Source organism: Podarcis melisellensis (assembly GCF_964234715.1).
Source record: "Podarcis melisellensis genome assembly, chromosome: 15".
In the NCBI taxonomy this organism is placed as follows: Eukaryota; Metazoa; Chordata; class Lepidosauria; order Squamata; family Lacertidae; genus Podarcis; species Podarcis melisellensis.
Genome location: NC_138532.1, coordinates 15,646,453 through 15,658,952, shown reverse-complemented (window position 1 = coordinate 15,658,952; position 12,500 = coordinate 15,646,453). Strand labels below are relative to the sequence as shown.

Below are 12,500 nucleotides of genomic sequence, written 5' to 3'. Positions count from 1 at the left end.
GAGGCAGGGCAGCAGTGCAGTTCCTGCTTCCTTCTAAATGAAAATTGGGTGTGATCTGTACATTTTTCGCCTGGGCACAGCTGAGGTGACTCAGGGGCCTTGGATGTTTTGTGCACACAACAAATGTTGTGAAGAGGAAATATGTGCTCTTGTGTATGTGAATCCTGATCTTCCTCTTGACCAAAACACAGCCCTACGTCAGGCCTGCAAGAGTCAGGGATTAAGGCCCGTTTCACAAGCAGTGCTTAAATCAGAACTTGTCGTTCCTCTGCCCGTCACTCAAATCTATTATGTATTTGTTTTTATTTCACATATTTATAACCTGCCCTTCACCCTAAAAAAAATTATCAATAGTCAAATCAAATGGCAGCTGCAGGATAAGAATACAGCCATCAGAAACAATAGAACCTCTGGTCTAAAAATAGAACAGGAGGCATATCATTTGTCAAACTAAACAGTGACAGGTGGAATTATCAAACAGGGTTATAAATGCCTCCCTGACAGGACTCCAAACACAAGCCTGCAGCAGGGTTTGTATCCTAGTTCAAGAGAAGAGAGGAGGAGGGGTCTAGGCTTTGGGGTGCACTTAAGCGACAGTGCAGTTAATTCATTCTGCCTGAATGCAACAGACTCACATTGTGTCTGGTTTGCGGTGTAACTGAGAACTTTTGATTAGGTCAGACACCACTCAAACGTCCTCCCAACCTTCTGCCAGCCTGTCAATGTGCAGCCACTTGGTGCTGTGCTACCTGAAGGAGCTTTTTAATTGGGGGGGGGGGAGTCGGTGAGGTTGGAAGACTCCAAGATTCAATAGGTGCGGCAGGAGTGCAGAGACCTTGCCAGTTCCTGTGTTTTTGCTGCCTATCTGAGTCTCAAGGCAAAGCGAATGATGGTGGCTTCCTTGGATGAAGGACTCATATGAAACTTGGCGGTGAGTTCCTTTCCTCTTATTTATCCCAGCAGCCAGGTGTCCATGTACAGTACAGTGGTACCTCGGGTTAAGAACTTAATTTGTTCCGGAGGTCCGTTCTTAACCTGAAACTGTTCTTAACCTGAAGCACCACTTTAGCTAATGGGGCCTACCACTGCTGCCGTGCCACTGCTGCGTGATTTCTGTTCTCATCCTGAAGCAAAGTTCTTAACCCGAGGTACTATTTCTTTTTTAAAAAATAATAATATTTTATTAAATTTTAGGAATAACAACAAACAGAAAAAAGAAAAAACACATAGACAAAAATATAAAATTACAAAATACAAAAAATACAAACATTTAGCTTATAGAAAAAAGCAGGAAAAAAACACACTAAAAAGAAAACACAAAATCCCTCTTTTTGATTTCTCCTCTTTGATTTACTTATTTTCCTGACTTCCTCACATCTCCCTTTTTTGTATCCCTTTTAAAAATTAATTCAGCAAATTCATATCCAATTAATTTATCTATTATCAATCCAATCTTATTTTTAACCTTGTTGCTAGAACCCCTTCAGTTCATTTCAATGTCATCAACATTCAAAAATTTTACAATGTTTCTGTAGATAAATTTTAAATTTCCTCCAATCTTCTTCCACCAACTCTTCTCCCTGGTCTCGGATTCTGCCAGTCATTTCCGCCATGACCGAGGTACTATTTCTGGGTTAGCGGAGTCTGTAACCTGAAGCGTCTGTAACCCGAGGTACCACTGTATACCTAATCTGAGTGTGGGAACCAACTGACTCAACTCCTGCAGCCTTCCGTTCTGTGATAAGGACCATGGAAGACAGAGTCATGCACCATGACTAACAGCCTTCGGAGGGAAGTACACTCCACTGGAAGAGCCTTGGGCAGTTTCAGGAGAGGCTGCAGGAATCTAGAGCTGGGCACACACTGGCTGGGCAGTCAGATATATTTTCTGAGCTCCTCTGACTCAGAGACAGACGTGCTTCCGTGCTAGAGCAACTTGTGGTGGTGCAGGCGGAAGACAGAAACTTACAGAAGCATGAAGGTGTCTCACCACCCCCTGCCTTAGTGTATGTGGTGAGGTTGCACAGGCACTGTCCAGGGCGGGAGGCCCCTGGAACTAGAGACGCAGACCTGAACAACTCTTGTATTTGGTGAGAAGGGCCAGAAAGATTGAAAGTGGTGATTAGCCTCTGGTTCAGAGAGAAGCACCTCAGCTGCTGGGTGATGGGTGCTGGCCTCAGTTTGGGTCAGGTTTCACCCATGCTGTTTGGCGTCCTTCTCACCAGCAAGGCCCAGGGAGTTGGGGCTGTGGAGGGTTCTCATTGTGTGCCAGAGTTTGCTTAGGAACGGGTTTGTCTAGCAGGACCCCTCCTGCGGGCCCTGCCAGCCTCTGTTAGCTCAGTCCATGAATGGGCTAAGATTTCATCTAATGAGCAGCAATTCGTCATGCAGGACTGTTTTCATGGGCAGAGGTGGTGGGGAGGTGTGTGGGAAAGTGCATGCCCCCTCTGGTCCCCAGCTGTACAAACATGGCTTGGAAAGGCCCTTTCCTGAGGTGTAGATGATGCCAAAAGCTCTGCTGGTTGCATAAATGGAAAGGTTGCAGGACGCTCATTCTGGCCACTGGGCAGCCAGAGCACATGATTGTGGAGGGGGTTGTGCTTTGGTTCCCTCCCCCAGGCTGGAGTTGACAAGAGAGAAGGTCCAAAGAGACTGGGATAAGGAGGAACTGGAGGAACTGCCTGTCTAATGCAACCACAAGCTGAGAGGCCAGAACTCAGTGGCCCATTCCTGTAAGTAGTCAGGCTGGAAAAGATATTTGCCTGGGACCCAGGAGTGGAGCTAGGTTGCTGACACTCAGAGCTGAAAGTAACAAGCTGGGTGTCCTAAGAAGCATGACATAAGACGGGGCAGGCCGTAGCACTGGAGCATGTGAAATTATAGTGGCAGATAGATAAGAGTAACCCATGCATGTGCACAGTGTATTTTCATCTTTTGCCAAATAGACACAGTTTAACCCTACCTCCACATATCCTTGTTAAGTGATAGGTGCCAGGTGAAAAGGATCTTATTTCAGGAGGCCTTTGCTCTATGAAAGTTGTCCCAATGGTTGTTGGGTTTTGCCCCCCAATTTTCAGATGCGTTCACTTATATTTCAAATTGCATGTGCTGTATGTTTTACTCCTTCCTGTAAGTCGCTTTGAGACAAGTAGCAAAAAGCAGGGTACAGATGCCTTAAGGAAATTAAATAAATAATAGAGGTGGGAGGCCAAAATTTGCCCCTACCCTGTCCTCACTCTGCCTTCCTAAAAGTGACTGCATTGGACTGGGGCTGAGCAGGAGATAAGCAGGCAGAGGCTCTTCTTTGCTCCTCTCCATATCAGATAAGTGGTTCTGAGCTCCCTCTAGGGTTTTATTGGTGCTGAGGAGCTTTCAGCTGGACTATGCTGTTCTTTGGGTATGATATCTTTTTTTCCAGAGACTCTCCCCCACCTCATTGTATTTTAATAATATTGTTTGATGACTCTTGGTTGCTTTGTGTGATTATTATTCTTAGGGGCCAGAAGATTCAGTTGCATGCAACAATGGCCAGGTGATTATTTTTGATGGATGTTTGCAGACATGAGGTTTGCATGGATTATGACTAGGGACCTCCAGATTCTCAGACCCTCCCTGTACCTTTAACCTCTTGAGCTGACCACTCTATCTCTTGGATGTTAGACTGATCTGTCTTAAGTGGCATCCTATTTATAGCTTCCTCCTCCCCGCACCTCTCTTGGACCTCAAGATGAGAGGTCAATCCTGAATCGTCCTCTGGAAGAACCAAGGAGCAAGTTGGAAGGACCATGAGGGTCATCTAGTCCAACCCTCTGCAATGTAGGGATCCTTTGCCCAACGTGGGACTCAAACCCACAACCCTGAGATCAAGAGTCTCATGCTCTACCAACTGAGCTATCCTCAGGCATGGGTGCCTTGTTCTTCTTCAGATTAGCTAGCTAGGTTAGAACTAGAAACTTTTATACCCAAGTTATAAAAGTATTTTCTACAATAAACTACGTTGTTATTTTTCACCAGGCATAGGCAAATTCGGCCCTCCAGATATTTTGGGACTACAACTCCCATCATCCCTGACCACTGGTCCTGTTAGCTAGGGATGATGGGAGTTGTAGTCCCAAAACATCTGGAGGGCCAAGTTTACCTATGCCTGTTTTTCACACTCTACAAGCATCTTTCTGTGTGTGATTGCAACCAATAGTGTCTACTCTTTAACCAAGATTACATGCCAAACTCTGCTTGCCCTGCATGCGAAAGGGTTTCAATAGGTAACTGACCCAAGTTAATCCCCATGATTTTCTTGTAGCAGAGGGGCATCCTAGAGATTCTGTGGAGGACTGCAGGGTTGCTACCCCTGGCCACTCTTGGGCCTGACTTGAGGTCCAGCCACCTCCTCTGTTGGAACTGGAGCCAGCTGTGATTCTGTCACCCACAAAGTGGCATGTTTGAAGTAGCTTTGCCTGCAACGTGGAACATTCTGCGTCAACATCTAGGGAGTGGCCACAGCTAAGAGGTGAGAGGCATGCAAAGCAGGGGCAGGCAGGCAGGTTGTTGGCTTGGATGACTGGAGGGAGAGCTCCTGTTTGAAGAGCTGGACTGCAGAGGAAAAGGATGGACCCCAACACAGGTAAATTCAGGGGACACCTATCTTCCCTCCAGGCTTCAAGGCTTTTTCTTAAAAGGGGAGGGTATTCTGGGTGCTCCTCTGAGCACTTCCAATGAACATGGGTGCTGCATGAGTTTCACACTGCATGGAGCACAGCACAGCTCATGGAACCAAGCTTCTTCCACAGGTGTCTGACCCTAAAGGACCAGGGAGGTGGCACCTTCACAATGTGTTTCCCACTGTCGTGACACTTCTCTGAGTGGCCAGAAGTTTTAGGGCAGAGCAACCAGCTGTGTTATGGATAAGGAACAGCACGGGAGATGCATGGTGTTTTTGTAGTTTTGTAGTATTTGCTTTATTTAGAAGTATACAAGGAGACCATAGATGGAGGCAAACAGCATATAGTTCTGTCAGGCAGCAGCAGACCCACAATCCCATATAACCTCCCTAGACAGGGGTAGCTGTGTGTTGGTTGCAAGGGAAAAATATAAGTACGAAAGGTCTAATTTCTGATAAGGTCCAAGTTTGGGGCATGTAGTCTTTGGTGAGAGATTTAAAATCACAAAATATTTAGCAAAGTGTGGAAATACAGGCTGCTAGACCTTTAAAATATGCCCTTGTGAGTTCCAAAACTTTGCTCTTCTCCTAACATAGAAAAAGACCACACATTGCATAATTTTAAAATGTTTACTTACAAACTCTCCAAAAGTCAGATTCCTGTGCTCTTCCATACAGCATTCAGAAAAAGGTGCCACGGGCAGTAAAACTTAGCTTAGTGGGGAAAGTTCCTAAATTAAAGTCTAGGATCACAAGAAAAGCTTGTTAGAGCCATGCAGCTAAATTGGAGCAGCCTGCTTAACCTGAGTTCATGTGGTAGACTGGGGGAACAAAGACTTGACCTAATCCCTCCCAGGGTGAGCTGAGCCTGGCAGGACAGTTTACTTTATGTACTTAACCCTTTCATACATTAGACGTAAGCATGTTGGTTATATGAGGCAGGTTATCTGACACTGTGCTCATATGAAGGTCCCCCTCCTTTCACTTAATAGATTGAGAGGGAGCAAAGGCAGATTTTGACTTTGCAGATTTCTCTTTATCCGGGGAAAAGGGGGGAGGCTTTCCCTAATATCACAAACCCTAATTCTCAGGAGATTGGATTGTCCTAGCTGGATGATCTGGACCCAAAGCATTCACCCAACACACATGCATAGAGGCAACCAATCTTGGCATGCTGCTGGGGACCTTGCAGAGAGGGCAGGTAAGAACTCTTTTAAGTTATTAAATAAAATTCAAGGCCATCCTGCTACTCCTGGCATGGCCAGCAGGGTGCTCCCTGAAAACACAGTGAGAAGCTCCCACTATGAGCAAGCACCCTGGATAGTGGCATTTCTCTGCTCAAAGTGCCTCAGCCAGTGCTGACAAAAAGTTTGTTTTTCCAGAAAACTTTGTTCTGGTATCCTTTGTTTTCTCCTGCTACAAGGGGTGGGTCTTGGGGGGGGAGGGGTTGTTCTGTATGTGCATTCATTTCTAAATCAATCTCTTTTTCAGTGCCACTTGTCTTTTATGAATAATCCAAAGCAATTTTCAACAACTTCAACACAAAACAACATTAAGACACAATAAAACAACGCTGAAATATAACTTTGTGTTTTTAGCTTTAATTAATTTATTTAAAAGTACATTTCAATTGTTTGTTCTTTTTGCAGACTGAACTGGGAATATGATTAAAAGCTAGTATAAAATGCTTGGAATAAATAAATCCCGTTCTTTTTGCGGGGGCGGGGGGGCAGGCACTAAGGGTGGTATTCAACACTGGTCCTACTGACAATAGACCTATGGAAGTTAATTGACATAATTAACTTAGGTTTATTGATGTCAATGGGTCAATTCTGAATTGAATACAGCCCTAAGAGCGAACACCTACAATCACCCATTATCAGCCTTGGGGGATAAGAAGGCTCCTCCATGTCTTCCTTTGACTGGATTCCATCTGTGGGGCTCTTTGTCTTTTCAGAAGGGGAGCCGGTCAGCATTCTTGGCCTCATCCTTGGCATCAGTCTCTCCCTCTTGATCCTTGGTGTCCTTAGCTATACCATTGCAAGGTGGTACCAGGAAGGACACTGCTGGAACAGTAAGTATGGGGTGTGGTTTGCAGTTGCAGTTGCAGTTGCAGTGTAGTGTAGTGTAGTGTAGTGTAGTGTAGTGTAGTGTAGTGTAGTGTAGTGAGAGCCCAGGGCTGGCCCTGTAGCAGAGGCTGGGGGCTTCCACACAACTGCTGTAGCCATGACGCTTGCCTATTGCCCTGGCTATATCTGCTCCCCACACATGACCCATGGACCCTCTTTTCCCCCCAAAGGCATGAGGACCTTCCAATACAGAGCAAATGGTTCATTTACTGATGGCTGCTAGAGCTACAATTGCCCAGTTTTGGAGAGACCTGGCAGGTGCTCGAGTCACATATCAGTACAACAAAGTACAGGAAACAGCCCTTTTAGAAAAGTTAATGTATAAACTAAGGGGTTCCAGAGGTCAGAGGAAGAAAGACAGCTTCACATCAGCATGGTTTGGTTTTATTATGTATGTTAGCAAAGAGGAACATGGTCAAAATTTGCCTCTCGCATATAAATGCATCTGGCTAATACAATACGTCTTGTGTAATAATATTGTATGGTTCTTCTTGATGTAACAAGGGATGCTTATTCCTGATGCCTATTATTATTATTATTATTATTTACTGGTACAGGTATGATTTATTTTTATGAGCCAGCTAATGTTCTGTGAGTTTACGGGCAGGTCTACTGTTATCTTTTCTAACAGTTACTACTGTATGTTACTTTATTGCTCAGTTGTGATGTAAACTGAAATGTATTAGTTACATAAACACACATAACCTTTGTGATCTACATAAATAATTTGTTGTCTGCAGTTACACTGTAAAATGCAAATAAAAATTATCCCATTACAAAGCAACAACATGAAGACTTTCCAGAAGCATTTCCTGCTGGGGCTAGCTTCTAATGACTCAGGTTAATATGTCCACATAGAGGGGTTTACCAATTTGCACACACTTTTCATATGCTAATTTATATGTCTAGATGAACATTTAGAAATAATTCATAGAATGATAGGTTCATAGAATCATAGACTTGGAAGGGATCCTGAGGATCATCTAGTCTAACCCCCTGCAATGCAGGAATATGCAGGTGTCCCTCACGGGGATCAAACTGGCAACCTTGGCGTTATCTGTACCACGCTCTCACCAACTGAGCTATCCATATTACATTCTAAAACAAGAAAATGACTAGCATTAGCCGGGTTACATTTCAAAGCACATTGCCTCTATTTAAACCTCAAGATACCATGTAAAGTGTCTACAAAGTAAGACTGGAAGTCTCCCCGAGCAATCAGTCTGCCAAAATACTGCCCTTGTCATTGTTGAGCTACCCCTTGTTGTAAATAAAAATATGCCCTTTTCCCTTATGGGGTATCCAAGAGCCCATATAGAGTCCTTACATAGGTTCCCTATTGGTAGGAGAAAATAACAGAGGCCAACCAGAGAATATTGAGAAGCAAAGCAGCTAGTAAGCTTGATCTTTATTGATCTGTTGCAACAGGGTGCTCCCCTCACACGCAGGAGAGGAAGAGGACCCAGAACAATGGCCTGCAAGGCCTTATAAAGACTATTGAAATTGCCACCCTGTAGATCAAGACCACCCCCAGAAACATTATGCATTCATCACAGAAGGGGTGTAACCTAAGACCACCCCTCAGATAAGGCGGTCTAAAACAGAACATTTGCATGTTGTTTTCTCCTGTCGCTTTGTTTATTTCTTGTCTGGCAGGTTACTTAATTGGATTTCTTGGGGAGCCTGGGCAGACTTGTAATGATAAGGCTCACACCCTTATTCAAACACAGATTAAGACAGGATTTGTGAAGGAAGAGACAATGGGGAGGCTTTTCCATTTTGACCATGCAGAGAAACATTTGCTCAGTTTAGGAATCAAAATGGTTCCAGGTTGGCTTTCCTGTGCTGATCTATGTACGTGTGGTTATGAACGTTGCCATATATCTAAGACCATAAAATTCCTATCACACCCTCAACTGGTGAGGAAGGTCTCATGGACAGCAAACTCCAGATGTTCAATGGCACAGATGTGGAACTTGCGTCAACAGAGCACAGAGGTGCCTGGGCTGTTGAAATTCCAGCTCGTCAGGAGTGAAACTTCACAAAGCGGGTCGTATTGGTGCTGACTCATCCTGAGGGGTTTTGCCAGCATGACAGGGTATTTTTGAAAGCATGACAAGGGGAGGGAAGAGCAGAAGCAGCTGAGGTGAGCAGAGGAAGGGAGATTTCAACAAGATCCCCAGGACTGCGAAGAGTTTCCAGTTATCCCTGTGGGTTTCACTCTGGACAGTCCAAGTGTTAAAATCCACACTTTTTAAAAACTATAAGGCCACACTGGGGTAGGGTGGGAAAGCGAGGTCAGACTCTGGGTTTCACATGAATTGCCATGAAGAGGCTGAATCCTAATATTTCAATGTTGTATTTCCATCTTGTTTTTAAAATTGTATTTTAATCAACATGTTTTTATTATTGGTTGTTAGCCGCCCTGAGCCCAGTCTTGGCTGGGGAGGGCGGGGTATAAATAAAATTTTATAATTATTATTATTTCCCACACAGTCCCTGTATGTGGCAAGTAGCAGCTCAGGATGTGTGTGATTTGGACTAGGAAAACAATGCAGTGGAGAGAGGATAGTTAATCAGGGGTCAGCAACCTTTTCCAGCTGTGGGCCGGTCCACTGTCCCTCAGACCATGTGGTGGGCCGGACTATGTTTTTTTTTGGGGGGGGGATGAATGAATTCCTATGCACCACAAATAACCCAGAGATGCATTTTAAATAAAAGCACACATTCTATTCATGTAAAAACACCAGGCAGGCCCCACAAATAACCCAGAGATGTGTTTTAAATAAAAGGACACATTCTACAAATGTAAAAAACATGCTGATTCCCAGACCATCCATGGGCTGAATTGAGAAGGCGATCGGGCCGCATCCAGCCCCAGGGCCTTAGGTTGCCTTCCCCTGGTTAACATACATATCCTCCTCAACTAGGACAGCCCAGCTTTGAATTATGGCCTCACACAACTACATGTGCTCTTTTAGGCACATCTAGGACAGGCTTCCCCTTCATGGATCACTGCCTTGCCATGGCGAAGGGGCTTGAAGAACTCAGAGAAGCTATGAATTATGCCGAGCAGGGCACACAAGATGAACAGGTCATAGTGGAGAGTTTCAACCAGAGGTGCCTGGCATGCTCTGGTCCATGGGGTCACGAAGAGTCGGACACGACTAAATGACTAAACAACAACAGGACAGGCTTCCTCAACCTTGGCCCTCCAGATGTTTTGAGACTACAGTTCCCATCATCCCTGACAACTGGTCCTGCTAGCTAGGGATCATGGGAGTTGTAGGCCTCACACAACTACATGTGCTCTTTTAGTTTAGGAGCTCTGCTCAGGGATCTCTGCCACCGTCACCTCTTGTGGGACTCTCAGGCCCACTCCATAACTTGTGGGCTCCATGTTTGTGTTTCCAAGAGCTGCTGTCACAGACCCTCAAAGTGTCCCTATTTTACCGAGAGAGTCCTGGATTTACAGAAGCCATCTCAGTTTCTGAGTTGATCCCAGAATGTCTCGCTTTCCCTTAGGACACCCCTATTTTCATGGGAGGAATGTTGGAGGGTATGTTGTCCATCTTGTGGCTCCTAACAGTTCCTTGACTCCCTCTTCTTCTTTTTCTTCCAGGGCCTAATTTTGTCTTCAACCTTTACCATATCCGGTATGTAAAGGCACTCACCTACATGCCACACCACAGGCCCATCTGGCAATGAAACTCTGCATGACCCCAAGCTTTTAGCTGAGCTTGGATCCTCTGCAGGGTGATGGTCACTATTAACAGAGGGAGGGAGGAGGGACAGGGGGGGCCCCTCAAGCACAGTGAGCTGACTGCACATGCCAGACCATTGCAGCGACTGCTCACAATAAAAAACCAGGAGAGGGCCAGCAGAGGGCCAGACGAAGTCCTCTGTGGGGCTTAACATATTGCATACTCCTACACCAATTTCTACTGTTTTGATGAATTACTTCCATTTTGGCTTTGTTTCCATCTTTGCCAACTGGAACCAACATGTTAAAACTCTCGTCTCCTGTTCTCTCGTGTGTCTGGGTGTGCCTGTCTAACAGTACTCTAGGACAGGCTTCCTCACCCTTGGCCCTCCAGATGTTTTGAGACTACATTTCCCATCATCCCTGACAAGTGGTCCTGCTAGCTAGGGATCATGGGAGTTGTAGGCCAAAAACATCTGGGGGGCCGAGGTTGAGGAAGCCTGCTCTAGGAGAAAAAGAGGGAGTGGGCAACCGTCAGTCTGTCTGTCTTTGTCCCCTTTAGCAACCTGAAATCGGTGGAGGTGGAACTGGCCCCTCCCTTCACCATCAGTGGCTCCATGCGTGAAGCAGGAAGTGGCTACGTGCGGTTCCATGACAGAGGCACCTAAGTCTGAGGAGCTGCCAACTCTGAATCTGGTCTCAGTGACTCTCTTTCCCAGCAAGATCTTGGAGCTCAGGCAACTGCTTCTCCAAGAAGTCTCCCAGGAGTCTTGGACCAGCTGGACAGCAGTAGCCATTGTGCATATAGCTGCTTGGTCGTGCTGCTGTTCCACCCAGACTACCACTGTTGGTGCCATCTTTTCACACCCTGCACAGCTCAAGGGTCTGGGCAATATGTGTGCATAAAATGGGAGAGAGTTTTTTCAGCTATTCCTGGCTTTCTGTGAGAGAGGTTGCAGGACTTTTGACACAGTCCCTAAACAACCACTTATAGGGAGCAGGGCTGGAGGACGTTGGAATCTCTGGATAGGTCTCAGGAGATTGTGCAAGCATCCAGATGAAACCAGAAGTTTGCAGAATATCCCTCTGCTCTGTCAGAAGCTGCCAGGCAGCCTCTGGGTTCTGTGCAGCTGCCCCATGTGGAGAGGCACAGACGTGCAGGTTGCCATGTTTTTAGCAGTAAGTGTACTGAGCTAGCTCTGCCTACTCAGGCTGCCCATTGAACCTCCCTGGACAAGGAGAGGGTCGTCATTTTGCCTTCCTAGGTATTCTCTAGTTCTGACTCCATCCCAGGATTTCCACTTGCTGGCTCCTTGGTTCTGGTTCCTGGTTGCTGTTCATCGCCAGCTTGCTGGACCAACTCTTGGCTCCCAGCCCCTGCTCTCAGGAAAAATGGGCCCCTGACTTGGAAGGCACCAAGCTGGTTGCCTCTCAGTGCTAAAAAGTTTCCCTCTTTGGGAAAAAGTTCTTTGCTGCTTTGGTCAGCCTTCATCTCACCCCATTCAATGCTCAAAAACAGGACACTGTCCCCTTCTGCGAAGTGTATGAATGGCATGAATTGGAGTAGCCAGTAGCAGGGATCTGACTCCTTTCTACCCCAGATGGTGGAACCTACCAAGAAGTCCCTCTGCACCCATGCTTGGCATTGCCCCACTGACCAGGCAGTAGCTCCGTGTCACATTGCACTGAGGCCCCATGATTCATGGTTTGGCAGGTCACCAGGGCAGACTAGAGAAAACTCTATGAAGTGTCCTTGGGGCGATGGCAGGCTGTGGTTTGGTGGCTTTGCTTTTTCAAGGCCTCGGTTTAGCTCCTGGCATCTCCTATTAATCTGTGCCTTGGATTGAAGGGCTGAGAAAGACCCTCCACCCATAGAAGCTTGGGGAGCTTCTCCTGGGAAGAAACAATAGTGCTGGGCATTATTTATAGAGCTGGGGGTTTGCAAGAAAATGCCTGCTCGTACCTTCATTGTTTTACTCAAAGAGCCACCCTCGGAAAAATTCAACAGCTC

The 12,500-nt window shown here is 46.0% G+C and overlaps 1 protein-coding gene across 4 annotated transcripts in view; it reads left to right on the top strand.

Moving 5' to 3' along the window:
* Positions 1-12,500, top strand: part of SMIM35 (small integral membrane protein 35) — a 24,098-nt gene extending 11,598 nt beyond the window's left edge. The window contains exons 1-4 of one of the 4 annotated variants that reach the window (XM_081891236.1): positions 4,565-4,621; positions 6,615-6,731; positions 10,409-10,442; positions 11,028-12,500. In XM_081891236.1, coding sequence (XP_081747362.1) covers positions 4,606-4,621; positions 6,615-6,731; positions 10,409-10,442; positions 11,028-11,157 — 297 coding nt within the window. In that variant the 5' untranslated portion in view covers positions 4,565-4,605 and the 3' untranslated portion in view covers positions 11,158-12,500. Of the gene's footprint in view, positions 1-4,564; positions 4,622-6,410; positions 6,732-10,408; positions 10,443-11,027 lie in introns of those variants that run through there. The other 3 variants (XM_081891237.1, XM_081891235.1, XR_014163361.1) reach the window with 3 other exon arrangements.